The sequence below is a fragment of the Eumetopias jubatus genome, unplaced genomic scaffold (genome assembly GCF_037043125.1).
Source record: "Eumetopias jubatus isolate StellerSeaLion01/CBP00866 unplaced genomic scaffold, mEumJub1_p1.0 scaffold_4, whole genome shotgun sequence".
NCBI classification, from domain to species: domain Eukaryota; kingdom Metazoa; phylum Chordata; class Mammalia; order Carnivora; family Otariidae; genus Eumetopias; species Eumetopias jubatus.
Genome location: NW_028274810.1, coordinates 123839702 through 123866645, shown reverse-complemented (window position 1 = coordinate 123866645; position 26944 = coordinate 123839702). Strand labels below are relative to the sequence as shown.

The 26944-nt window shown below is 53.0% G+C and overlaps 1 protein-coding gene across 3 annotated transcripts in view; it reads right to left on the bottom strand.

Moving 5' to 3' along the window:
• Window positions 1–150: 150 nt before the first annotated feature.
• MTSS1 (MTSS I-BAR domain containing 1) overlaps window positions 151–26944 on the bottom strand; it is a 159329-nt gene continuing 132535 nt past the window's right edge. The window contains exons 7-15 of one of the 3 annotated variants that reach the window (XM_028105588.2): window positions 16144–16301; window positions 14612–14719; window positions 13232–13329; window positions 11140–11350; window positions 7225–7344; window positions 6164–6358; window positions 4732–4905; window positions 4009–4171; window positions 151–3078 (exon numbers count right to left, since the gene is read on the bottom strand). In XM_028105588.2, coding sequence (XP_027961389.2) covers window positions 2378–3078; window positions 4009–4171; window positions 4732–4905; window positions 6164–6358; window positions 7225–7344; window positions 11140–11350; window positions 13232–13329; window positions 14612–14719; window positions 16144–16301 — 1928 coding nt within the window. In that variant the 3' untranslated portion in view covers window positions 151–2377. The remainder of the gene's footprint in view (window positions 3079–4008; window positions 4172–4731; window positions 4906–6163; window positions 6359–7224; window positions 7345–11139; window positions 11351–13231; window positions 13330–14611; window positions 14720–16143; window positions 16302–26944) is intronic. The other 2 variants (XM_028105586.2, XM_028105587.2) reach the window with 2 other exon arrangements.

Genomic DNA, 26944 nt, shown 5'->3' with positions numbered 1-26944 from the left:
TGGAGGCTGCTAGTGTTCTTAGGACCCAGGGCCATCCCAGAAGTAATGTTCTCTTCGGTTTCCTAAGTAAGCCCAGTCGGAGTCTCAGTGCATCTCCTAATAGTTGATGGAGACTTGCAACTGAATTTTAATAAGTCTTGACATCCAGGACTTTTTCTAGTGGTTCTTTATTTATAATGTAGGCTGAAGCAATTGTTACAAGGTAGAAGGGAGACACATTACACAGTTGTTATTTATACAAGTTTAGAACAAAAAAACCACAGGGAGAGGTCAACTCTCAGTACAAACTAGCAACTAAACCACAATAATTTACCTTTAGAAACGATTTCTTTATTTTTAGCTGTGACACTGCTTTTACAATATGCAAAAACACAAACAGAACTACCCAAGATGTGTTGTCACATTCTTTCTACATTGAATTTGGCAACATTTTATATTAAATTTATTCAGATTATACTAACGTTTAAAAACTAAACAAGTGAAAAGCTGTACCAAGGTACAGTTACATCCATTTATTTCCAAGGTTTAAAAGACCACTTTTTATCTATCGTAATTACCTTGCAGTGATTTCTGCTTTTGCAAAAACCATCTCAAGCATCATATGCACAATGCATCAGCTACTTTTAGTCATCAAGATTGGTGGGCTAAACCACAGGCACTACTGTTCCTTATATTCTGTAGAAGGAGCTTGTTTTTCAAAGGAAAAAAAGCTTAAATAGTTTCTAATAATCATGCCTTTGCTTTAAAGCCGTAACATAAAATGCCCTTGAGCAATCACAGCAGTGTTAAATGTTAATATATAGAACAGTGACTGTACAGGTACGTTACTCTCACACCCAATGCAGTTAGGTATTAAAGCATAAGATTATGTAATTGAAGATTAGAGCCAACAGAAACCTGCAGGGTCTGCGGGACCCACCAAGCTCCGGTTTCTTCAAGAGAAACTGACCCGAGTGCTAAGGGGCTTGCTTGGTCTTTTTGAACATGTCTTCTCCAAACAAGATCCCTTTAAATCTACAAATCTCTGTTGGCTTTAGGGAATGGGCATTAGAACAAATTTAACTTTCACTTAAAAAAGAAAAGACATAAGTCCATTCCAAAAAACATTACCTAGAATACCAAAAAAAAAGGACAGTATAGTGGTCAGATTCCCAGTGATAATAAATCAATCCTCCGCTCTTCAATGTTTGGTATGATGCCAATTAACTGCCACTTATTTAAAAGAAGAGAAGAAAAACAAGCCCCCAGGTCGGTAAACACATTGGCAAGTTGCTAGATTCCAAGCTGGTTACCCTTGTTAAATCCGCTCGAGTTTGTTCAAAATATTTGGGCTTTTCAACGTGCCCAGCCTGCTGGGCACGGTTAAGTAAAAGGCATTGGCTATATCTAAGAATTCCCTGCTATCATTTTAAAATGTTTTCACATTTTTAAAACTGCCTTACCCTTTTTGGATGTATTTGGATTCAGTGAACGTGGGTACGAGAGACGAGTAACTGAAGGGGGGCGGGGGGGGGCGCTCTGGGTGTACCTGGTGGCGGCAGCATGCACGGGACTGGAGGTGGGTGCTGTGTGCAGTCAAGAGGAATCGTGGGACAAAGGAAGTCCTTAAACACCCTACAGAAACAAACACTGCAATCCAGTATGGCTTATTCGGATGCATTTACCATGAAGCTACTAGAAATTCAACCTACGAGGCTACTCTTATGTTAACAGGATCGGCTATGTTGACTGTGTGCCCCTCCCACGGCCCTCCCCCCCAATCCCAACAGTCTACCATTTCCGGATTTACTTCACTCTGAATATTGCTCAACTGTTACTCCTGCTTTTCTCAGCCAGAGCATACTACAAGTAAATGAAGATTTTAACCCTTGATCCATTTTGTTTGTACATTAAAATAACTTGAATTTGCTTCTAAGCCAGACTACTACAATGCATCTACAAAAGCTTGCAGGAAAAAAAGGAGAGAGAAAAGAAAAGGCTAAGTAGAGTTACCCTTTTTTCTGAAATTAACTACTTTGTGTTTCCCCTTGCCCCGACCACCCCCCCACCTATTATGCATTTAAAATTTTACAAAGACTTGTAAAAAAGTTAAATGGAATTTGGCACCTTCAGAAAAATCAAAAGGGAAACTAAGATTAAAATGTGCAGAAAGAAAACGGTCAATATTTACAAATTAAAAGATCAAAGTTATGTCAGTTACATATGTTGCTTTTAATTCTTATCTAAAGGTGTCGAGTACTTTCAAAAGAGCTGTATTCTGAGTTGCCTACAAAATCTTTTGTCTGATTATAGATTGGAATGGATCGAGACAAATTAGGTTTTATGAATTAAACAGTTCCCTCCCCCACTGGCAGCGTTTCTTGGGAGCCTAGCGAGCCTACGAGAAGCGAGGGGCTGAGCGGTCGTTCGTCGTGGTCTTCTTCAGTTTCACGCCCCTTCGGATGGCATTCAGCATGTCTTCCCCTTGCGGAGTATCTCTCGGGCTCAGCTCTGCAGCGTCGCTCTCCGGGATCTGGCCTGGGGAAGCACTGGCACTTGGGGGATCCCTCTCCTGGTCTTTGGCCTCGCTCTCTGGAATCGCCTGTCTGTGCTCCTCGGGGATACTTGGCTTCGGGCCTGGGAGAGGAGGGTTGACGGAGGCTTGGCCGCTCCACATGGAGGAGGGCATGCTGGTGACACCCTGGGGGCCCTCGCCCACAGACGGCGACTCGGGGCTGTGCTCACCCCTCTCCTCTGGCCCATCCGGGGGCGCGGGCAACACCCCGGGGAGGTCTGGGACGGTTGGGGTCTTGACGGGGATCACGGGGGTCTTGATGGGGATGGGGCCGGCTCCGATGGTCCCCCGGCGGACAGAAGGCTTGGTGGAAGGGGTCCGTCGGATGGTTGCAACCCCCGGGGTGACCATAGCAGGTCCGAGGGTGGTGGGGAGGCCAGCCGTTGAGGCTGGGCGCTTGGCCTGGAACATCCGTCGGTAGGACTGGCTGATGTCGCTGTTTCTCGGGATGGTGGAGGATTTGTCAAACTCCTGCTGATCCGCCTCCTGGTCGCCACTTACAGAGAAATAATCATAATCTGAAACTGATGATAAGATTTGATTAGCACTCTCCGCAGCAGCTCTGCTTTTCGGTTCTTTGGTGTCGGAGGAACAAGACGCCCAAGAGGCAAGGTGCTTTACCCGCCACCTCATCCCCAGCCTCCCCCAATCTCTGCACCATCCTGAGAAGCCCTAGACGGCTGAGCAGTCCCCGCAGGGCGGGTCTTCGTTCGGTTCCCCGCTGTAGCCCTGGGCCCCAGGACGGCAGCGGACGCCGGCAGCGGGCTCGCCGCCTCCCAGCGTCTCCCGGAGGAATAAGCGGGGCGCGCGGGAAGAGAGGAGGAACGCCACACCGCCGCCGGTCCAGAAACGGACGCGAGGAGCCAGCCTCAGCCGGACTCTCACCGCCCCCCTCAGTCACGCGTCGGGCAAAGGCAGGAGAGAGATCGGAGCTCCGGGCCCTGAGCCCCCGAAAACACGCGCAGAGTCGGGCTGCAGCGCGAGGCGCGCGCGCTTCGTCCCGGCAGCCGGGGGCCCGAGGGCGGCGGGGCTCAGAGCGGGTGTCGCCCCGGAGGACTCCACGCACCGCCCGCTGCCCCCTGGACAGCAAAACGGCCCTCCGGAGACCCACGCAGTCTGAGAGGCTTGGAGCGACGGGCCGCAAGTCGGATTGGTCACCGCCCGCCCCATCTCCTCTGGCCCCTGGGCTGCCATCTGGCTGGCGCGCGCGGCGCCGAGGGAGGCACGGCTCACGGAGGACTGGGCGCGAATGGGTTCCGACCCCGGGGCTTCGGGCTCGGGGAGACCCGACCACCACAGAGAGCGCTCCAACGCGCTCCAAGAGGAGGCCGCCGGCGCAGTCACTGAGCTTCCGCGGCCTCCCCGCCCTTCTGCCTCCCCCCAGGAGGGAGGCCGCCCCTTCTCAGCCGGCACTGCTCGGGAAGCCCCGCTGGGAAGCCTGGGCTGCCTCGTACCTTGGGAGGGGATGGTGTCCTCCGAGCAGCACGGGGTGGTGGTCTGGGTGCTGTAGCCGCTGGAGCACTGCAGCGAGTCCCGGCTGCTCCTCTGGGTGTCCAGCTGGAGGCCCCGCGACAGGGCCAGCGCCAGTTCCTCGCACGCCTCCATCTCCTCACCAGGCTGCAGCGGGGAGGCGACACACACACAGACAAGCCACCAGGGCCGTGAATCCCCTGTCCCATGTCCCCAGAGCCTTTCCGCATACTTCAAGTGGGAGCCTCAGTGTTACTCCTAACCCGCTCCCGTGAAAATCACCCGTCTGTGGGTCCTACCCAGGCTCTAGAAAGTTCTGAGTCCGATTTCAGTGCCAGGCTCTTCCCTGGGGGGCCTCTAATCACTATAGAACAGGGAGTGGGGGAACGGGGCTCAGGTCCCTCCAGATGCCGGGCTGACTCGGCCCCGGTGCTGGCCAGCACACGGCCACCAGCCAGGTCTAGAGGGGTCCAACCAGCCGTAGAGAATAAAAGCGTCACCCCTGGGGCGCCTGGGTGGCTCAGTCGTTAAGCCTCTGCCTTCGGCTCAGGTCATGACCCCGGGGTCCTGGGATCGAGCCCCGCATCGGGCTCCCTGCTCCGCGGGAAGCCTGCTTCTCCCTCCCCCACTCCCCCTGCTTGTGTTCCCTCTCTCGCTGTCTCTCTGTCAGATAAATAACATCTTTAAAAAAAAAAAAAAAACGTCACCCTGGTGGCAGCTGACACGGTCATGCTCCGCGGTCTCTGAGCTTCGTCAGCCGCTGCCGGCGCGCCACCTGCGGCGGTGGGCCCTCCTCCACTGGGGTCCGGCTCCCGCTTCTCTTTGCGGCGCTGTAGGGTGTTCACCAGAGGCTGATCGTAAGGTCCTGGCTTGGCCCAGTCCTAAGCAGAAGGCACGCCGTCAAGCGCCCGGGCCTCCGCCGCCATCTGGAAGGCTGTAGAACCCTCCGGACAGCTGCCCACAGAAGGCAGCTGGCCTCTGGGGAAGCTCGGGCTACGACAGGCCAGCAGGCCCTTCTACTGCGTCCTCACCCGGCTCTCAAAGAAGGGACTGGAAAATCCTTTGGCGGGGCGGGCCCCCCCCCCCCCGGGAACCTCCCCTTTCCTCCCATCTGCCCAATGATGAAAAACCCTCACCAACCAGGCAGGTACCTGTGGGTGACTCTTAGTTAGTAGCCACCTGCAGCTGACCAACTGTCTAAGGTGTCTGAAGGCCCCAGCCAGTGGCGAGCACATGCCCCGGGGACCAGGCCCTCCCTTCGGGTGTCTGAAGGGACCCCCTCTCCTCCAGCCCAAATGGCTTCACTTGAGCCAAGTGGCCACCAGGGGGCACTAACGGGAGTCAGCCACTCCCGCGGAGGCTGAAACCTCCGCCTCCAGGAAACTGGGCCCCAAAGGGCACCCGGGATGTGCCCCTCTGAGGCCCTCACATAGGGAGGGAAGGCCTCTGGGGTCAGCAGATTTCTGAGGAGCACGAGGGGTCCACACTAGTTGTGAGGGATTAAGTCGAGACCTCAAAATGCCACAGTCTGGGGTCACCTACTATTCAAATCAGGGACACCAGCTCTCAGAATAGGATTGGACTTGCTAGGAACTCATTTTAAAACTTTGTTTTTGTATTAAGGCAAACACATTTTGAGAGTAAACAAATGAGACTAAAAAATAAAGTCTGCATTTACTTTTGAGATAAAGCATGGTAAGCCAACCCACAGTTTGCATTATGGTTCTGTTGCCACGGCCCAGTAAGGGACTCGAGGGAGAAGTCTGGGGCACGTGGCTGGGGAGGGCAGTGGCTCCCAGCCCCTGTTAACACTGACACCCTGCAGCGGCCCCCAGCAGCGCCGAACTGCACACGGCCGCGTCTGGCGCTACCGGCTACCCGGGCTTAGGGAAGGTGCGCTACGGGGAGCCTCTCCCATCTCAGCTCCACGTGGAAATTTCTCCCTCAGATCTAACTGCTGCTTTTTGGTTCTTCCCGGTGGGAACTTTCCTAGGGAGAGGGGTTCTATGGGGAGGAAGGCAGAGTGTGGAAGGGAGGGGTGAGGGGGGTCAGGATGAGGGATCGTGGGACAGAATGGGGGGAGCACAGAGCCATGAGAGGGGGCGGAGGGAGAGGAGGGGAGGGAGGAGAGACACAAACCTTCCAGCTAGGGATCTGAGATGACGGGAACATGCCAGGCCCCATGGTGTGACAATGAGCGAAGTCTGGAAGGTGGACAGAGGTGACCCGAGGGAGCAGGCGGGAGGCAGGCAGGCAATGAAGGGAAAGGCTTGCCCCCATGGACCCCACATGGGATTCACTTGGCAAACTACAGTGAGAAAACCCGTTAGACAACTGGAAACAAAACAAAAAAAGGGGGGGGGGAGAAAGGAAAATAAAATTAATATAACAGGATGAGTGTGGAGGTACAAGATGGCATTGACATTCAAGGGAGGAGGGGACCGGAGCCTTTATCCATCAAACAAGCGGCGGGGCTCTGCTGCTCGTGGATGATCCGTGGGGCGGAAAGGGCCACGGGGCAGAGTGCACGTGGGACACCAGGTAAGTGCTCGGTCAAGGACATAACTTATCCACATTCTGGAATAGTGTGGAAACTGACAGTGTCCTTCATTTGTGGCGTTCGCAATGGTTTTTGATCATTTAGCCAACGAAGCAGAGTTTCACGGTGATCGTGATCTGCTCATCTCATTATGCAAATTTAAACATTGTCAAGCGTCAACTAAATCTGTTCATTCTAGGTTTCCGAAATCATCACACTGTTCAGGAGCAGATTCCAAATTGGGGTGAAGAGGGAGGAGGGGTCAGCAAACAAAAAGGCAGAAAAGCACACAGCCTCTGATGCAGCGGGAGGTCCCGTCGGGCGGTGTGGCTACGGCGACAAGGGGGCCACGGTGGGGGAGGGGGGCTTGGGAGGGCAAGGGGGAGATGGATGAGCACACGGCACTGTTCTGGGAAGGAGCCTTCCACCTCCGAGTTCCCCATATACCCCTTCCTCTCCCTCAGGACGAAGGCAAGGTCATGGCTCAGGAGCCCGGCGCCCATTCAAGAAAAAGCCCTCAGCCTTGTCCCTCTCTCTGTCCCCAAAGGCACTGCTCTGGGTGTGCCTTTGGTCGATTTCAAGTTTCAGGTCCCGGCGGTGAGGGCCAGCGGCAGGTGGGGGGGGGGGGGTTGCCGCAGTGGCCGGGGGCCCAGCCGGTCACCTTCTCTGTGGACGCCCAGGCGCCCATGGTGGAGCCTGAGCTGACCGAGGTGGGCGAGCTGCACTCGCTCACGGACTGGCAGGTTTCGGAGGCTTCGGAGGAGGCCGAGCTGGACGAGTTCTGCCGGCAGGGAGGGACCACGTGCCACCAAAAGTAGCAGGAAACCGAAACAGAAGATGGGGCGGGGGGAGGGCACGCACAGAGAGAGAGAGAGAGAGAGAGAGAGACATATACACAGAAGAGGGAAGGATGAGAGAAGCAGAGGGTTAGGGTTATTTTTTCCCCCCAAAACTGCACACACACACACACACACACACACACAGGCTTCCAAGCCCTCGAAAAGAAGCCAGAGACGCGGCAAGGCCCAGACCTGCCAGTCTGTCAGCACCCCGCACCCGGGACCCCAATTTGGGTGTGTCTAGTCTGTGCAGGGCGCAGGTCAGGGGCGGGAACTCCCGGCGTTCCCTCGGGCATCTCTCCTCACGCCACAAGCCCAGGTCCCAGGGGAGGGCTGCCTCTGGCATCTCCCAAGTGCACAGGCCCCTCTATTAGCTGAGGACACCCCAGCACCCCTCCACACACCGCCCCCCCGCCCCCCCCCAGTTTGGGCTTCAGCTCCAACGTCTCCAACTCCCGGCCTCGCCCTTGGTCACGTGCAGCCTCTGCGCCCATGAAGGGCGGTTTCCAGCTCTGAAGCTGCATCTTCGCAGGACAGGTTTTTCGGTTTCTCTGCCTGGGAAATGATTCTGAGGTTTGGGACAGTGAAGCCCTGAGCTCAGCGCAATGTTTCCAGTGGCATCCAGGGAGGGAGGAAGCATTTGGAGAGATCGGGGCCATTACAGAAAGGAGGTCTGACTTGGGACAACATCCCTTTGTGCGATCTTTATTAAACCTCCAGTCTGCGGGATCCCCCCCCCCCCCCGCCGCCCCGCCCCGCCATCGGCCAGGGTCTGTGCTCCCAGGTCAGTCTCCTGACATTCAGTTCAGGCAGGGACTGGGCCAGGGGGCTCACCAATCCGTCTCAACTTTCTAGTCCTGTCCTGGCATGTGGCAGGTGCTCAGAATTACTGAATGGATGCGTGACAATGACCATCTCTTCCGTAGAAACTGAGTCCCCTGGGATAGTGCTTTGGGCACACCCAGGTATTTGCTGTAAGTTTTGTTCACAGCTAACTGCAATCCCTGGCTCGTCCTTTAGTTTAAATAAGCCCAACCCTACTGGGGTCTACTATTACTTCCCCCAAAGTGTTCCCGAATCCCCTGCCAAGGAGGCCGGACTCATGTTTCTGTCCACTTCTTTCACCGCCAGAAAAAGAAAAGTTCTTGCCAACCATCTCCATCCGGGCTCTCCGTCCTGCAAGCAGCGAGGCTCCAAGAAGACACCCGGCTGCACGGGGCCCCGTGGAACCAGAGCAAGGACAGGCTCCGTGGCAGGTGCCCTGGCGGCCCCTCAAGCTCGGGGTCTGGTGAACCGGTCCCGGAACCAAAGTTTGAGGGGTTCGGATTCAAGTAACATTTCTGTCACTTCTCAGTGGAGGAAACTTGGGCTTAATCTAAACCTCAATTTCTTTCATCTTTAGGAATCAGTAATATCGAACAGAAGACGACAAAATGAGACTTTAATGGATGACGATAAGGCGAAAGCGTACGGGTATGTGTGCGTCTGTGTCCAGAGAAGCCGGTTATCTCTGTAATTTGCCAGGGCTGTTCATTTTGGTCCCTCCAATTCAAGTCTGTTCAACTTGAAAAGAAAGCCCGTAAACCAGCGCAGGGCTGTGGGTTCCTATTTCCTTTGACTTCTGTTCATTTTTCCTAAAGATCCTCTCACCCTGATGGAATGGACAGCCCTAGGATGAGGCCCTCACCACAGACACAGCCCCGTTCCTAAGGTACTAAGGTACGACTTGAAAAGAGCACCGGGTAGGAAAACGGGAGAATTCTTAACGTGCTCCATCACACGGCACTCACTTCGAGCCATGAGACTGAGGGGAGCAATGAAGGGGTCTTGCCCCTTAGAGATGTGTGTTCCCTTCCTCACGTCCTCAATAACTGCTCCGGCCTATGTGATTTGTACGATTTCCTTAAACCTCCCCTGTACCTCACAACTATACGCAGCCCTAATGCCTTTTTGTAAAACTAGAATTCTCTATTAAATTCTGCAGCATCCCTGAGCTTATTAAGACTACCCTAGAGTTGCCAGCCAAGCAGATCTTGGGCACCAGCGTTCAGATTTGAGTAAATCCCCACACGCCACCTTCTGCTTCCCTCAGCGTAGCTGGAGGCAGAAGCACTCGCTTCAGCCTGATCCACACACACAGTGTGACAGGAAGGCTGGCGCACAAGGCCTCCCCTTTTTTAGAAAGGAGCGTCAGCACACCATACCATGTTACCGTGTCCGCTAACAACACACACAGAATTCGGCTGCGCAGAGGAACAGCCTTGGAAGAGTCGAACATTCCTGTTTTCCTTCCAACCAGTCACACTGATTTCAAGACACACAGGTGTGGTTTAGTGCGCACAGGCGGGCGACAGGCGGGGGACACCTGACAGACCAGGCCGGAGTGCCCCCGCGAGGACAAGCATGTTAGCGCTTAAAGCCAAGGCTCTCGGCCCTCGATGTTTCTGTGTGAGGTCGCGTCTCCATCCCAGGAGGACGGAGCGAGAGTCTCCTGAGAGCGCTGGAAAATGCCAGAAGGCCCACTGAGCTGAGAGCCTCTGGGTTCAGCAATGTCAGGCACGTCAGGCAAGCAGCCTTCTGGCTTAAATTCCCACAACAGTGCAGCTGCTTCCTCTCCATGAAGTGCCCCCCAAACACTTCCAAGAACACCTTACGGCTGAGAAAGAACAGAAAGGGCTCTGGATCAGGCACCAGAAGCCCTTGTTCTGCGCCCCCCCACCACCACCTGCAGGTCACATGGTAGCGCAACATGGGGAAGTCACATCTCTGAGGCCCTGTCTCCACAACCGAGTAGGCATAACAATACTCCCCGTGGCTGTCGGAAGGACGACAGAGACAGCATGCGGGGGGTGGGGGGGGGGGTCCTAGGGTGGTGCCGGGTACACGGTAGATACTCAGGGGCTGTGACGCAAATTGGGTACCTGGATAAACAAGACGAGCACATGACCTTCTGAGTCCACAGGCTCCCGGACCAAAGGCTGTGGGGCAGCCCCAGGGAGCGCAGCGGGCCCTGAGGCACCTCGCTCCCCAGCAGATGGCGCGCGGGCCGCTTACTAAGGGGGAAGCCGGGCCCCTGACGCTAGGGGATAAGGGTGGGGGGGAGGGGACCGAGAGGGCAGCAGGGGGAGGGCGTCCCAATGCCCCCTCCAGCCCCTGCCCCTGCTGCAACCGCTGGGCTGGGCCGCGCTGGGTCTCGCGCCGCCGCCTAACCCAGCTGTGGTTGAAAGATTCCCCATCTTCCCTCCTCCGGGGAGCAGAATGCCAACAGAAACCATCCGCAAGGCCTCTCAGGATCCATTCTCATTCTTGCACCAACTGCGACAGGGAACCGGGCAGCACCCCGGAAGGCTTCCAGGAATCTCCACCGCTCAGAGGGAAGCGGAGACGGCGGTAGGGGCGGGGCCCCCCTCTGCACCAGTGTCGTTACGTAAGCACCATGCTGAGCCGGACACTTACAGGGACGCCAGAGCGTGGTCCGTCTCCTTGCGCAAGAGAACTCCCCAACCCAGCGGGGTGACATGACCATCACCACCACGGAGACAGGCTTCAACCCCAACTTCGAGTTCTCGCCCTTTGGGGAAACAACTCACCTAAAGGTGAGAGCTTAGACCAGAGGTGTGTCTCGTGGGAAGAGGGCAGGGGTCTGTCCGAGCCAACGTCCTCCCCTGGCTGCAGCCACGGGCAGGGGCCCGGGCACTAGACGCCACAGCCGCTTCTGGAGCCCGGGGCCCCCTTACCTGGTTGGGGGCCTCTGGCGGCATGGGGGACGGTGACTTGGACTGGAAGGCGTCCTGGGAAATGAATCCTGAGTCGTGGGAGGACACGCTGGACAGGCGGACGGGCGCCTGCTGGGCCAGGTTGGAGCTGCGGTAGCGGTAGTGGGAGCTGGGGGAGTGGGAGTGGGAGCCGCTGGAGCGCGAGTCGCTGCTATTCACACTGTTCAGGCTGCTGTGGGGGCAAGCAGAGGGGGCAGGCGTGGGGGGGGGAAGGAGCGACACGGAAAACGGGGTGGGGGTGGGGGAGGGGCAGAACATAATGCAGTCAGCTACCTGCCACAGAGAAGTGGGGCCAACGGTAAGGCATGGTTTCAAAACCACCGGATGATTCAGCTAGCAAACAAAAGCTTCTTCACGTGAGCAGGGGAGAGAAAACTGGAGCAATCATCAACCAGGAGTCTGCCAGAACTCACTTCTCTGATGGTGCCATGAGGTGCCCTTAGCATGGAGGCCCATGATTCTAAAGAGTTCAGCGCTACCCGATGCTGCCACGTCATCTACCACCAAAGCTAGAGACCTAACGTCTGTGGCAGGAGAAGATGGCGCTAGTTGTCTCTGTTCAGCTGCTCGCAGAATCCCATGACCCTGTAGCAAAAACCAGGAGGCTGCGGCGCCACCCGGTTAGAATATTCGAGTGTCTCCCTCAGATGGACCATCTAGAGCCAGGAAACCAAGGTCAACCCAGACAACCGACACCTTGGAAGTGCAGGTGCCAAGGGACTCCTCAAGGTGATTCCATCCTACATGAACCTGGTTCAAGACCATCGTAAAGAACATCAGCAAATCAACTCAGTGTGTCCGTGTCACCGTGCTTTACCTCTTATTTAAAAAGTTGATGCTTTAATGAATGGCTTTACCCTGACCACAGGAGTCTGTGACAATATCTGTGGGCTGGGTGTGACCAGCACACCTGGCGAGAGGCAGGCAGCTTTCAACACCACCAGGGAGTCAGTGCTAAGCTGTTTGCTTCTGAGATGAACAGTCAACAGGATGTCGAGAAGTGATACACTCCCTGGAGGTGTTGTCTGCTTCCATTTCCAGCCCTAATGAATAACGCTGTGCACGGTAATTACTCAAATTACGAAAACCAGAAACCTGAACAGAGTTCTGTGGTCCAAACCACCAGAACTGATATATAAAGTACAGTCATAGAAGTATCAGAAGGGAGAGAACAAACAACCCAGCCCAGGATTAGAAAGTTTGCGGTTTCTTCTCCTGGCAAGAGAGTCTTGTCAAATTTCATCCAACGCTGACAGCTAATGTGGTCAAGGCTGTGTGACTGCCCCACGCTAGAATCACTTGGTGCAGACGCTCCGACAGATACAGGGGAGTGTGCCAGAGGAAATCACTGCAGCTGGGGGTGATCATCATAATTTCTGCTTCCCCCCTCCCCACCCCACAGCCTGCCAATCAGCCAGAAGAGGGCATCTGCGCTCCACCAAGTTCATAGCTGATGCCGTCAGTGCTATGGGAGTTTTGACTGAAGCTAACACTGAGAAAAGATACTTGTGCAGCTTCGTTTTATGCCAGTGAGATGGTTTTCTTGGTCACCAAACTGAAAACCCAGTAGATTTGTCAAAGACACACACACACACACACACACACACAGCCTACAAAAGAGGACACTAAAGCAACCAACATTTTCAGGTTCCGGAACGTCAGGATGTAGCATCTTCAGTCTGAAATCACTGTTCATTGTTTACCAGACACGCTCAAATATGAAAGGACACACACACAAGTGTGTACAGAGACACAACCAGACACAAATTTGGCAGATCCAACCTGCTCTTTACTCTCAACATTCATTCACAAGAAGGGGAAGTTCATTTGGCTTCGGAAAGTCAAAGAAAAAGATCAGTCGGTCGAGGACACCAAGGGGGATCAGGGATGCATGGTGAACCTTCCATCCTTCAAGAGGAGGCCAGTAAACTCTGCAGTCAGCAAGCCAAGAACGGTCAAACAGAAAACTGCTAGGAAACAATTCTGCAGATGGCAGAACTATTCTAGATGCTTCTCGAGTGTGTCAGGAGGAGCAGGGTCCAGCTTGACTTACCTGCAGACGCTGGACTTGCGGGACATGGTCGTGCTGGGGGAAGAGGGTGGCGTCTGGTACGACCAACTGTAATCAGAGCCTTTCAAGTCCAAAATCACCTAAGGGGACAGAGCCAAGTGCGTAAGCAAGGAGCTGAGCAGGAAAACGTTATCCATCAAATCTTTACCAGTAACATCAAAATTCTGCCATCATCCAGAGGTGTAATGTAAAAACTGTTGTTCAGGTCTTTTTTTAAATTAAAGAACCATACTACCAATCCATCAATGTCCTCACCCTTTTTCTGACACAAGCAAAAATATAAAAAAAATTGGAGGGGGAGGGAAGGGACCATGAATATCAGTCTAAGAGAGAGAGAAAGACAGAGAGATTGATTTACAGTTACAGATAAACAATTTACAAGAGTCATTTATAATCCAGGCTAGAATTTATAGGATTTTTGCCTTCGAGCACAACAGTTTCAGTCACGGTTTCAGGATTGGTTGATCTTGCATTTTAGCTGCTTGATATTCGGTGGTCACTTGTGCCCTATCTGACCACAACTTGGTATTTGAAAACCTGGCAGAATCAGGAGCAAAAGCCAATTCTTTCGCAGTTACTTCTGCATCTGGCTCCCCCGCCTGACAAGTAAGTACGTGAATGTGAGGTCTACCTTTCATTCTTACAGTAGATGCTCAATAAATGTCTATTTATTGAGTCAATGCACGCCGGCTGAGCTTTAACAAAAGCAATTTCATAGAACGGAAAATATACACTCTTGTGTTTGTCTTCGGAGTTGGTTCTCCAGGGAGGCAATAAGAATTTTGTACAAAGGGCAAAAGCCAGCACGTGATTCATCAGCTGTTCCCACCTGATATAATGTTACTGTCATGTGAACTAAATGAATAAGCACAAAAAAATGTCATCTTTTTCATAAGAGAGAGCCTCACGCATTAATTAATTAGAATAGGAGAAATTCAGTGAGACTGGTTCACAGGGATGACCAAGATCACTGTCATGTTCCTATAAGAGTTTATTTCTAGAAGACAGATAAACACAATGGTTAAGACCACGGGCTCTTGACTACTTGGTTCAAATCCCAGTTCTGCCACTAATTAGCTAGGTGAACCTGGCTAAGTGACTTTATCTCTCCATGCCTCACTGTCCTGCTCTATAAAATGGGAATAATAGTGACGATTAGCTGAGGAAGTCTACGTAAAGAGCTTAGAACACTACCTGGCACACAGCAGGGGCTCTATAATGGCTCGCAGTGATGACGACTATATATCACCATGTGAAACACCAATAGGATTTTAAATGAGATAATGCCTCAAGGAACCCTCAAGACCTTGAACCTTTATGTCTTTGGTTTGCTCTCCTGAGTGCTCAACCCACGCCTCCTACCTGTTCACTTGAGGACGGCAGTTTGTGAGGGTCCATGGTCAGGCTTTTCAGATCTTCTGATATGGTCTGAAGGTGAGTTATTTCCCCTAGCATTGAGATTTCTTCTTCCTGAAGGAGAGTAATTCACAACATGTTGTCATCATGAGTGATTCACTTCCTTGTCTTGGTCCAACTGTTTTTCTGTCTAACGCTTTCAACTTTTCAGAAAAGGTGCCCCGAGACTGGCACATCTGTGCTGAAGGCACTACCACCTTCCCTCTCTCTTGGGAAACAGAAAGGGAAAAAGGAATCTGCCATACTTATGGAGTGACTGTGCCCCCCAGACATGGTGAGCAAGTCAAAGCAAACACGTGGCCTTCCTTGCAGTGTGGGGGCGGGGGGGTGGTTAGCACATCTGCTCAGATGGTCTGCCTGCATATTCTCACGGGATCCTGCAGCACAGCCCCCTCCACGGGCTGAGGCCCTGCTCTGAAGTCACTCCGCTTCAGTGGCTGGCCCGGGTGGGAGTGATTTGGGTCCAGATCGGATAACGGATCTCTGTAACAGCCCACGTGTGTACACTGGCATTAACTATCCCCCTTCTCTCTTGTGTTTTCCACCAACTTAATAAATGGCAAGCGAGACAGGAGCAGGAGACTACGGAAGGAAGTCATCCGCTCCACTGAAGTGCCAAGCTGGGACTGCAGGCCTGGGCAAGAATGAGCCACGGAAAGGTTCTATGCTCAGAGGCATGACTCATATTTGGGCATTTTGCTAGCGCTGAGGGAAATGAGCTGGTGTCTTCTTATCAGCGTCAAGAAGGCCGACAGCAGAAGTCCTCAATTATCGCATGCAAATGATTTACTTAAAAAAATTAAGTCTGCATTGATTCATTGAGGATCTTCCCATATTAATTTCACAGTCACTCACTGGTGTTGAAGTCCGCCACCGAGTCTCAAAACCACCCCGAGGCCTTGTTTAAAACCCACATGACTGGGTCCCCACCCCAGAGGTTTGGATTCAGGAGGGTCTGGGTTGGGCTCAAGAAGCTGCATTTTTTTTTTTTAAGATTTTATTTATTTATTTGACAGAGAGAGATACAGCAAGAAAGGGACACAGCAGGGGGAGGGTCAGAGGCAGAAGCAAACTCCCTGCCGAGCAGGGAGCCCGATGCGGGGCTCGATCCCAGGACCCTGGGACCATGACCCGAGCCGAAGGCAGACGCTTAACAACTGAGCCACCTAGGCGCCCCAAGAAGCTGCATTTCTAACCAGTTCCCAGGGGACACTGCCGACCTAGGGACCCCCACACCTTAAGAACCACCCTGCAAGGCCTTCCTGACTTGGGGAGAAAGAGTAAGTGAATAACCGGTGCTAAGAACCGTGAACAAGGAACGGTGACCCGGAGAGCGTCACCGGCCGACGGAAGCACTTCTGCCATCATGATGCCTGACACACAGCAAATTCCCCGGGACTCACGGACAGGTGGATGGATAAAGGAAAGTCTCCTCCAAACTGGCAGCTGAAGCCTTCCAGAGCTTTCCACTAACTTACAATCACTGGCCGCAGCATAGCAATGAAGGTGCAGAATCGGCCACGCTCCTCAATCAAAGCCTTCCGGACCGCCTGCTTTTCTGTTTCTTCCAGGAGGAGATACTTGTCGTTGACATCCTGGAGAGCACTGTCCAACTGAGGCTGGATATCGCCTCTCCCTGGAAACAAAACAAAGGCCCAAGCGTGGCTCGCTGAAACACCAGCCCTAAAATAAATGCCCTTCCTCCCTCGAGTCCTGGCCGGAGTGGACATCACCTCTTTCCCAGACTCAAAACAACTATTTAGGAATACTCAGGATGTAAGGTTGCTGTTTTCTGAGGACCGGCCATTTCCGGTTGTTTCCAATGCCCGGAGGGCACCTTTATCCTCCCGACCAGGAAGACTTCCTGGGTGACCCCTCCTGACTGGCCTGCTTGCCTTGTGCAACCCCACAGAGACTTCTGCCAACAAAACCCCAGATGTGGCAGCCAGACAATATTCTTTCTTTTTAGAACATTCCGGAGAGCCTAAGGGATGAATAAGGTGAGGGCCTGTAGTTGTTTCCCAAAATGGGTACACGCTGGTTTGTTGGGTCAGCCGCAATCAAAGAGCCTCTGTTCGGGCAGAAGCTTCTGTCCCTGAAGACAAAGATGGCAAGCCTCCGCTCTCCTGTCTCGGGGAGGCCCCTGGGAATCCCTGGCAGTCAGTGTAACTCCCCAGTGGAGAGTCCTGAATATTCCTCTTATAAAACAAGCCCAGGAACAAAAAGACCTCCAGTCAGGTCTCCGCTGGTGAAAACCTAAAGGAAGAGTCAGTGCTGAGCCTGCCCCGTTGTGAGGTAATCCCCGGCCATGTCCACAGACCCAGTTACGATGAGGCAACCATTTCTAGAGTTTAAGACACAGTGTTAACCGTTTATTTATTTATTTTTTTGGAGCGGTAACCTTTTATAAACTCGAACTTTCTAAAGTCAGCAAACTATCTCCATAAATAAAGTTGTATTAGCACACAGCCACGCCCACTCGTTCAGATACCACTATACCTGCTCTTGCTACAACAGCAGAGTGGAATCGTAACACACACTGTATGGCCCCTAGACTAAGGATATTTACGCTCTACTTCTTTCGAGAAAAGGTTTGCTATGCTAGAAGACAAATACAGGCACTGTGTCAGAAGGAGAGGTGACTGCAGACCTGATTTGTAGGTGCGGACAAGGGGGTGACCACCCGAGAGCCCAGCTCAAAGGCCTCCGTGCTCATGTCCCCACGCAGGGGCTTCGCCTATCACCTGAACAGAGAAAACATTTCTACACCCCTTCAGAGCAGGGCCTTGGAACTCTCCCCGCCCAGCCCCTACCCATGTCAGTGCCATGTGTGTATACAGCAGGCGCTCAATAAATTGTCATTTTAACCACAGAATGTTAGAGACGGAGGGGGCCTTCGGGGTTGTCCAACCTGCTTCTGTTTTGGTAGAGGCAGAGGCCTCGAGAAGGTGAGCGGCTTGTCCAGCGTCATTCAGGGAAAGCTGGAGAGCCAGGACAGAGCCCACACGGCCTGACCCCCCGGAGGCTGGACTCCTTCTCCTCTGCCCCACGGCCTCAGCCGCACGAAGGAACCCCACTTGCCTCCTGGCAAGGGGCCTGAGCAGTCACCATCTGCCCCTCTTTAAAAAGATGTAGAGAACATTAAATGCAATGTGCTATTTGGTCTGAAGAAGGAATGGGTCAGGGGAAATTGCCTTGAAAGTAGGAATAAGTTCCACGTTTTCTCTCATAAGCAGATGAGAAAGCTTAATTTGGAGCAAGAGGTGGTCAGGCTTCAAGAACATCCCAACAGAAAAGGTCTCTGGATTTTATTAAGGAAAAGGCACTTCCTGGGCGGGGATGAGGTTATAGGTGAGCACGCAGAGGGAAAATCCTCCGTAGTCAAAAGCCAACCCTGAAAAAGCCTTGGATGGCGGGTAAAGCACGGAGATGTCTACAACAGGCAGGAGTGAATTCCATGCAGGGACTTGATCCAACAATTCCCTACGGGAGAGCCTGCCTATGTCCAAGCTGACCGCCCACCCATTCCTCCAGTTAGTCACTGCCTACCCCTCAGGATAATTCTAGCACCTCCTACAGGTTCCCCACCACTGCCTCTGGTGTCTCCCCAAGGATGTGGGGCATCATCCCACACATGAACCTGGCCCCGGACCCCAGGTGCCACGCATCTGCAGCAGACAGGGGACCCAAGAGAGCGCATGCCCCTTCTCACCGGGGACTGGCCAGGGAGGGGACAGGTGCTCCCCACTGAGGATACCCACTGTCCGTGGGCACATGCTCTAGGAGGGAAGGCTGGGGTGTTGTTGGCCCTATGAGAAATGGGGGCTCTGTCTTCCACTCTTAAATTCCTGATTTGTTCAGCTGAATCCATAGACACCGAAGGTGTACCTAGCACAAGCCTCTGGTAGTCAAGCTCTGGGACGCTTTCTCAACATTCTCCGCTGTTCTGCAGCCTACAAAACCACCGGGCCCCTCTCCGGGGCTGGTCTAAGGCCTCTTTAAGTCTCTCCATCTCTTCTATGATGTTCTAACAAAACGTGGAGGGCCCCAGGCATCAGAATGTTCTCAGTTGCAGCGGACGAGGGTGGAGGGGAGCCAGGAAGATAGGTTAAAACCCACAGTGCTTGACCAAGCCCACCGGGATGTGCTTTGATTACGGGAGCAATTTCTCTTCATATCAGCCTATAAGAAATCAGGAAAATGTGGCTCTTCTCTTCCTTTCACAGGGTATAAGGAACAATTCTATCTGCAATTAATTAACACTGACTTTTAAGCATATACCTCCATAGGAATGCAAAGTGACGGGAACCCAGTGTCATCTAATCTGGTAAATATAAATTTCAATTATTCTATAATTACAGCAAAGTTATCTTAAATATGTATTACATTATAATTAAAAGACTTTCAAACTGTAGTATTCTAAAATAAGTACAATCGGTAAAGACTGCTACAATTATAGGCATGGTGAGTACATTTCCATTCAGATATATCATAACCTAAAAACACAATGTGTATTTCTTAAATTCACCAACACAACATATAATTATATTTATTAAAAAACTGTGGAAGAAATTATTCCATGTCCTAGTTGGTTGCACTGCTTTTAAGACACAATCCAGAGCTGTATGGGCGCTGAGCCAACATACAAAAGCCCGTTCTCATGGATCCCGCCGGCAACGTTCGGGGAGCCCGTGCCAACTCGCCCCGCGCAGCCGGCCCCTCCAGCTCCCACCGGGCTGGACTCCATCCTCTTGGCTCACCTCTGCTATGGCCACCCTCCCTGGGTCACCTCCATGTCTAGTCTGGACAGCTACAACGTCCCCTAATTTGTCACCTCCTATGCCCACCCAGGGCAGCGCCAGATCACTTGCAAAATGCAAAGTACCACTTTCGTTTCAACAGCTCCCGGTGCTTTCAAGAAAAGTCCAATGTCTTCAACACCGCCTGCCCTGCAAGGCATGCCCGGTCAGCGCTCCCCCTGGCGGCCTCTCAGGAACCTTTTCAGGCTACACTCTCCCTTCCCTCCTTCCCCCACCTTACAGGCCCTTCTCTGGGGTCTGGGGTCCAGCTCCGTCCCATCCTCATACATGCTCTCCTCCTCGCACCCACCTAAGCGCCTGTTCACCTGGCAACTCTCCTGCCTTCGTGAACGTCCTTCTTGAACTCTCTCACCCGACTGGGGTTTTCTTACTTGATCTCAGAAGTCCCCTACACGGATCCCAAAGGACACTCCTCCCAGTACAAATTTCATCTTTATTTTTCTAGGTCTTCGATTGATGCCAGTCTGCCCTACTGATCGGGAACCCCGCAGAAGTTTCGGTTCAGTGCTGTACCTTCTTGCCCAGCACACGTGCCTGCAAGACAGGCACCCAGATATCTGCCAGTGAATGAGGCACTGATAGAAAAACCTGGCCTGAGATTGCTCAGTGGCCTTGACCATCCTGCCCTTAAAGGGTCTAACGCTATAAAACTCACCAATCCCAGGACTGCCAAGCAGTCACAGCGGGCCTTCCAGATAAAATTCCTGGGCAAAGAGTCACTTACGACCTTTTCCCTAAAACCCAAGTCACCTTAAGTCTTGAGAATTTCTTCCCCCCACCGCCAGTTTCCAGGCCTTGGTTGTATTCATGCTGGAGAATTCTAATGAACAATAGCCAGGAGTCCTTTACTCCCCCAGAAGTCATAGGATGGTTCTCTTTACAGAAAATGCTGCTGGGACAAAGTACCAATAATGGGCACAACGTCATGGGCCAAAGCAGCATCCTTAAAGGAGAAAGGATTTTTTATTTTAATTAAGTAGGGAGAGTTTACAAAGCTGTCTGGAATGATAGGAAGATCCTGTATCTTCCAAACATTTTACGTTTTATTTTCCTTAATCTTTACATCAATGTTCAAGGCAGGAATTAATACCCCCCATTGACAGAGGGGAAAACTGAGACCAAGGGAGGCAAAGTGGCTTGCGGAGAGCCACCAAGCTAGGAATGGGCACGGCCAGACTCCACCCGGAGGTCTTTCTTGTTCAGAGGCCCATGCTCTCTACTTCAGGCTCACAGCAAGCATAAACCCTGCACACAAGCTGCCAGTAGCTACGTGCTCTGTGTCCTCAACAGCCCAAAGGAAAAAGCCAGTCAACTGTGATGAGCATGATCCGGAACCTCCCAGCCATTCACACACACACTGTAGCCCACACCTGAGCCCGGGGGCTGAACCAAGCTAGACACATTCTCAGACAAAGGGCTTTCTGACTGGGAAGACCCAGCCCAGGACACACGGGGTCAAGACCACCGTCAGGAAAATACCCGAAGTCATCTCTTTCTCCTGAGACAGAAGCACAGGGAAACCAGCAGAATCCCACAAAGTGACTTCCACCTGCCCCTGACACACGCACGAGTGTGCACACACACACAACAGCACTTCATCGGAGGCACCCACTTGTTCATATTGTTCTAGCTCACGAATCATATGGGACAGAAATACTGAAATTTGGGATACAAATACGGAAATGGACGTGCAAGGTGAGGCTGGGGGTGAGAACTGGAATGATAATTCCCCTTTCCCATCAAAAGGCGGCTGTCCTTGTCATCCGGGTATAAATCTTCCGCTCTGCTATCCTGTAGCAGTTTTTGAGTGATTGCCCAAAGGGAAAACCACCGGAAATCAAAAGACTGATAGATCTGATCAGACCAGATTGAAGGCTTTTTGACTTAGCATTTTCAAACTCAATTTCTCTTATTCTTTCACCAGGCTGTGCCCTCCATGTCCCCCCATCTGTGAGATGTAAATGACCGTCCCTAGCTCGCATGGTGGTCTGGAGACCACAGGAGGTCATTCACAGGAGGCAGTCAGCCCAGCGCCCGTGTGTGGTGATCACCCTGTGTCCAGTGCTATCAGCACGTCTGAAGCCATCCTCCCCGCCCTGGGCGCCTCAGCAGGGGACAGCGTGCAGGGCACACGGGGTTGTTTCAAAGGAGCTTTCAGTTCCATGTCCTCTGTGCAGTGCAGAAATGCATAACATCCCAACATTCATCAGGGTGAATCCATCAGGATTCGCTGGCCCCTGAGCAATCAGCTATTTAATCAAAGTGAAGACAGGCTCAGAGGACAACTAGGAAATGTCCCCTGCCAACCCGTGGTGTCTCAGGATCCTTGGTCACTGAAAGGAGTCCTCCTCCGTGGTCAAGGACACGCTCTCCCATCCATCACCTGCTTGCCTGAAATTTGCCTCCCCTTCAACTCCGCTTTCTCACATTTCCCCTAAAAAGCTCTTGAACCCACCTGCCTCTCTCCATCCCTGGGGCCACTTCCCGAGCCCTGGCCACGGTCATCCCACCCCTGGACAGCAACAGCCACAAGTGTTCGTGGGCATCCAGCTGGGTCACTACCTAATCCAAATGCACATGGTCACAGAAGAATTCTCCAGAAGCCAAGGAGCCTACAAGGGCTTCACGGTCCTGAAAGTCACGTCTTGAACGTGGTAAAAAGGCTGTGACCGGTCAGCCGGCTCACCTGTGCCTAGGCCTGCACCTGAAGGAAGATGCAAGACCACTCCCATCCACGGAAGGTCTATACAGCACGTCCTTCCATCTTCCCTCAGCACGGGGAGAACACGACCCCAGCACCTAGCCCCCGACAGGACGCCTAGCAGGCACCACTCCATATTAACTGAATCGAACATCAACGAAAACCCACCTCCAGCTTCCAGCCGCACTGATGTTGTGCGTGCCCACCCCTGGAACATACACTCCTCTCTTCTCCCGCCCGCCCCTGTCTCTACAGGCACTCTTGATTCAACCTTCAGGAGTCCACTGGAGTGTTGCCTCCTCCTGGAAACCTTCAGCTCCCCCAAGCAAAATCCAGCCCCTGCCTCCTCCGTGAGCACCAGCATTTTCTTCATAACGAACTGTATTGATGCTGCCATGTCACAGGGTTGTCATAAGACGTTAGGATGTTGTCTTAGAACAGAACACAGATACCCATATATTTGGTCTTTGCCCCGGTTCCTGGCACAGAACTTCCCCAAAGCCTTAGAATTTCCAGAATGACAGGAGTGTCTCTGTCGTGCTAACGAGGTGACAGGGAGGGTAGGGGGCTAGATAGACAGCTGCAGAATGGGAGATGCTGGCCAGGAAAACCAACCAGAGGATTAGAGGCTTGAACTTTTGGCCCCCACCCCTGACCTCCAGGGAGGGGAGAGGGAGTGGGCTTTTAGTCACCAATGGCCGATGCCTACTCAATCGTACCTCTGTAATGAAGCCGGGATAAAAACGTGAACAGCCAGTTTCAGGAGGAATTCCTGACCGGGGAATATACCGACATGTTGGGGGGGGGTGGTACCCCCGGGGAGGCCCGGCCGCTCTGCACACGCCCCACCACCACCCTGTGCATCTCTTCACCGGGGTGTTCATCTGTATCCTTGAGAACAAACCAGCAATCCTAAGTACAGTGCTTCCCTGAGTTCTGGGAGTTGTTTTAACGAATTAGCAAACCTGAGGGGAGTCCATAGGAAACCCTGACTTCGAGGTTGGCCAGGCCAAAGTGTGGGCAGCCTGGGGACCCCCACTTGTGGCTAGTGACTGAGGTGGGGGCGGTCTTGTGGGACTGGGCCCTTAGCCTCTGGGACCCATGCCAACTCTGGGTATTTAGTGTCAGAACTGGCTCCAGTCCTAGGCATCAGACAACTGACGTTAGAACATAAATGCCTTTGCCACCCTGGGGACACTTGGGGGCAGAGGCCACTTCTGCTTGCTTAGCTGCACACGGGGGCTACCGTGGGGTGGGGGGCACTCACACCTAGCCCCACCAATGGCTTGCTGCACAGCGCGCATCTGCAGTCCTCCCGCAGGACGTTGATGAATGACAGAGACTGCACCATCTGGGAACTAATTACCCCATGAAAACTGGGGATGGCTTGCAGCTCTAGCGAGGCAGACCTGCCACCCCCACCCCCCTGAATCACCGCACCAGTCACTGAGGAGGTGAAAACCACACTGTGTAAGAAATCAGTATTGCAAGCAAGCTGTTCTTTCAATTCTTGGCCTTTCCACTGGGCTCCTGTTGTATCCCCTCCAGGCCACTGTAAATACCTCTCCCATGGCTCCTGAGGGCAGCCACAGGGAAGCCAGGCGCTCCAGCCCATGACAACAGCCTCACTGTGTAAGGGACAGTTCAGCATTTCAGCTCCTGGGGTCAGCCATCCGCAACCAGAGTCGCAGGCGAGGCCCCTGGTGAGCTGTGTGGGGGTGAGGCTTTCCCACAGACCAGCTCTGCAAAGGAAGGGGGTTGGCAGCTCTGGGCCCCCGGGGGGTTGGGGCGGGCAGTCTGCGTGGCCTGTTTTTACCTACAATTCTCAGCTGTGAAATACGGCCAAGGAATCCCCCTGCCTCTGAGGACCACCGGCTTTCTTCTCCAATGCAACAGCCCTTTGCAGGAGTTTCTCCAGGTTCAATTCCAACATCTCTACTGATTTCAGGCAGGGACAGCCTTCCAGAATGCCGCACCAGGTATAAAAAGGAAAATTCGCCACTCCTGCTTCCACCAAGGTGGAAGGATAGGGCTGTCTCCTGGCTGTGCTTTTCCCCACCGGCCCGCTAGCCCTGGGCTTGGCCTCCACGGGCTGGCTGTGTCACCCACCGGCTGGCTGCGCCTCTCACTCTGCCGGCAATTCTGCCTGGTGCTCCGAGGGCCGGGACGCCCAACATGCCGTGGCTCCCTAGTGCTGACCCATTATTACAAAGTCCTTTGCTGTCCATGTCGCACAGGTCTTCCCATTAAGGCTGGTAACCATTCAATCATTTCCCGCATAATTAAATGTGCGTGCTCCTGAAATGCCTTCCCCAAGCCTGGAGCAAAGCCGTGACTCAACAGCCTTCCCCGCTGAGTTACAGCTGGATCCAAATCCCCAGACACATCGCAAAGCTGCTCGTGGCCAAACCACCTCCGAAGGCTGAAGCCATCACCTGTCCCCCGATTTCAGAAGGAACTGTTCCAGCTTCAGTTTCCACAGAGCAATCATCTGTTCGGGCCCAAAGCACACTTTTACCTTCTGCACTGGTGTGAGCACAGATGGGGGAAGCAGCTGGACCACGGGCCAGCGCCTCACCACCTACGGCAGGATTTAGGAAGGACAGGGGCTGGGATGTTGCTCTGCAGACAGCCGACACGTGTTAGTGAGGTGGTGACCGCAGAGAGTAGTCAGAGATTTCCAGGGCCAGGTCTTGGAACCTAGATAGCCAGAAGCAACCGGGGCGGTGGCGGGGGGGGGGGGGGGCGCTCTGGGCTCCATCCCTCCTCCAGTGGCCCAGGAAGCCCTAAGGGGCTGGCGATTCCTGACGACTTTCAGAGACACACCCAGGACACGGGTGGTAGACAGCCGTGCGGGGCCCCTCATGCCAGCCACGCCAGCTTCTGAGCAGCCAGTTGTCCCTCGGGCTCAGCAGCAGGAACAGAGCAGAGAGGTCTTCTGCCCCGTGCCAGGCAAGAGAGCCAGGCGACCCAGTAACAGCTCAGACTGTAGATGTTTAGGTGGGAACTCCCTCTGGGGAAGAGGGCTCCTAGAACTATCCCTCTTCCAGAACCAAAGGCAGGGGTGGCTGGAAGAGACCCAGACACGTCCAGTTTTGGGGAGGCAAGGAGAACGACCCACACTGTAGGTCTGAGGGGCATTCTGACGGTGGTTTCTGCCGGCTTTCTAAGTATAGAAGAAACGTGCACAGGTACGTGGGCGTACACCCGCTGTGGCCGTGGGACGCATAAACCACGCTCCTGCTGGCAGGCACTCAGCACTGATGGCAGAGAAGTTTAGTCCAGTTTGGAGTCTGAGCACAAATGAGGCCCAGGCACGGAACCCTCTGGAGGCAGGCTGGGGTAGCCAGGGAGCTGAGGCCGAGCAAGGGGAGGGATCCCTGTGGATCTCGTATGGGTCCAGTCCACCTGTGGGGAGACTGGCAGCCTCCAGAAAAGCTGACTCAGGGTAGCACACACCCTTGCCCTTGGAGTGCCCCCTCGGGACACGGTCACCTTTGACCAGGGTTCTGGTGCTGCCGTCTAAATGGTGACAGCCATGTGTGGGCATACACTGTCCCCTCTACCTTGAACATCCCTTGTCCTATTTTCCACCAGCTGACTGCTTTCCATCTTGCTCACTATCACCTCCCTGCCTCCAGGCTGAGCTGAGTTCCTTCTTTGCCCACTGCTATACCTTTTGCTCATACTCCTCACAGCGCTGAGCACACCAGACTATACTAGCTGGCTTATTTCCACTAGAGTCTCAATTCCTCGAGGGGGGCAGGATATCCCTGCAGAATACATTTTGAGTTGTAAATTCCTTCCCTCATGGAGGCCCCCAGCCAAGCTTATGCAGGAACCCAGGGTTCAAGGTAAATACTTCTAAGTAGACCAAAGGATAGTTTCATTTATATATTTTTTTCTCTTGTTGAACCAGGACATTTTAACTAGTGTGAAACTGTGTTAAAATGTAGATGTCCAGGTTCAAAAAGGATTTAAAACTTGCAAAAAAAAAGTTTATGAGGGTTTCAAGCCATACCACTCTCTTATGTCTTTGTGCCCAAGTTCACTGCTACGATTACATGTCCCTGTGGCTTAGCCTTGTGGACCCCGCAAGAGAAAGAAACAGAGGGAGCTGTGGCAATTTCTCCTGAGATGAGCAGAGGTTACGCTATGGAGCCAAAGGGCTGTGTGGTTTCTTTCCTCATCCCCAACCCTACTGCCCATCATTCAAAACGAATAAAATGCCCAGTTTACTCCACAGATGGACTCACGCCAGGCTCTTAGCGAAGGTTCTAGTAAAACTCTGTGTCATCGTAAGGACACCTATCGTGCAGTTCCTTTTATATGAAATGTCCAGAAGAGGCAAATCCGTAGAGACAGAACGCAGATGAGTGGGTGTCCGGGGCTGGGGGCAGGGAGAATGGGGACTGGCTGCTCAAAAGGCAGGGGGTGTCTTTTCGGGGGCGGTGCAAATGTTATGGCGTCAGTGGCGATGGTCGCACAACACTGTGAATGTACTACAAGCCACGGAAACGTACGCTTTAAAATGGTGAATTTTAGGTTATATAAATGTAATCGTAATAATATGCAAAAAAATTTTAAAAAGGGGGGGCTATCTTACCTTCCTCCCAAAAGTACACTAAGTTTTGTTCAAAGTGTTTCACAATCACAACACTGAGGACTGGAGAAGATCACTGCTTATGAAGCTGGGGAACGACTACGCCAACATCGCCATGAGGGGAAGTAGAGGCAGAGCGGGGTCCCACGCGAATG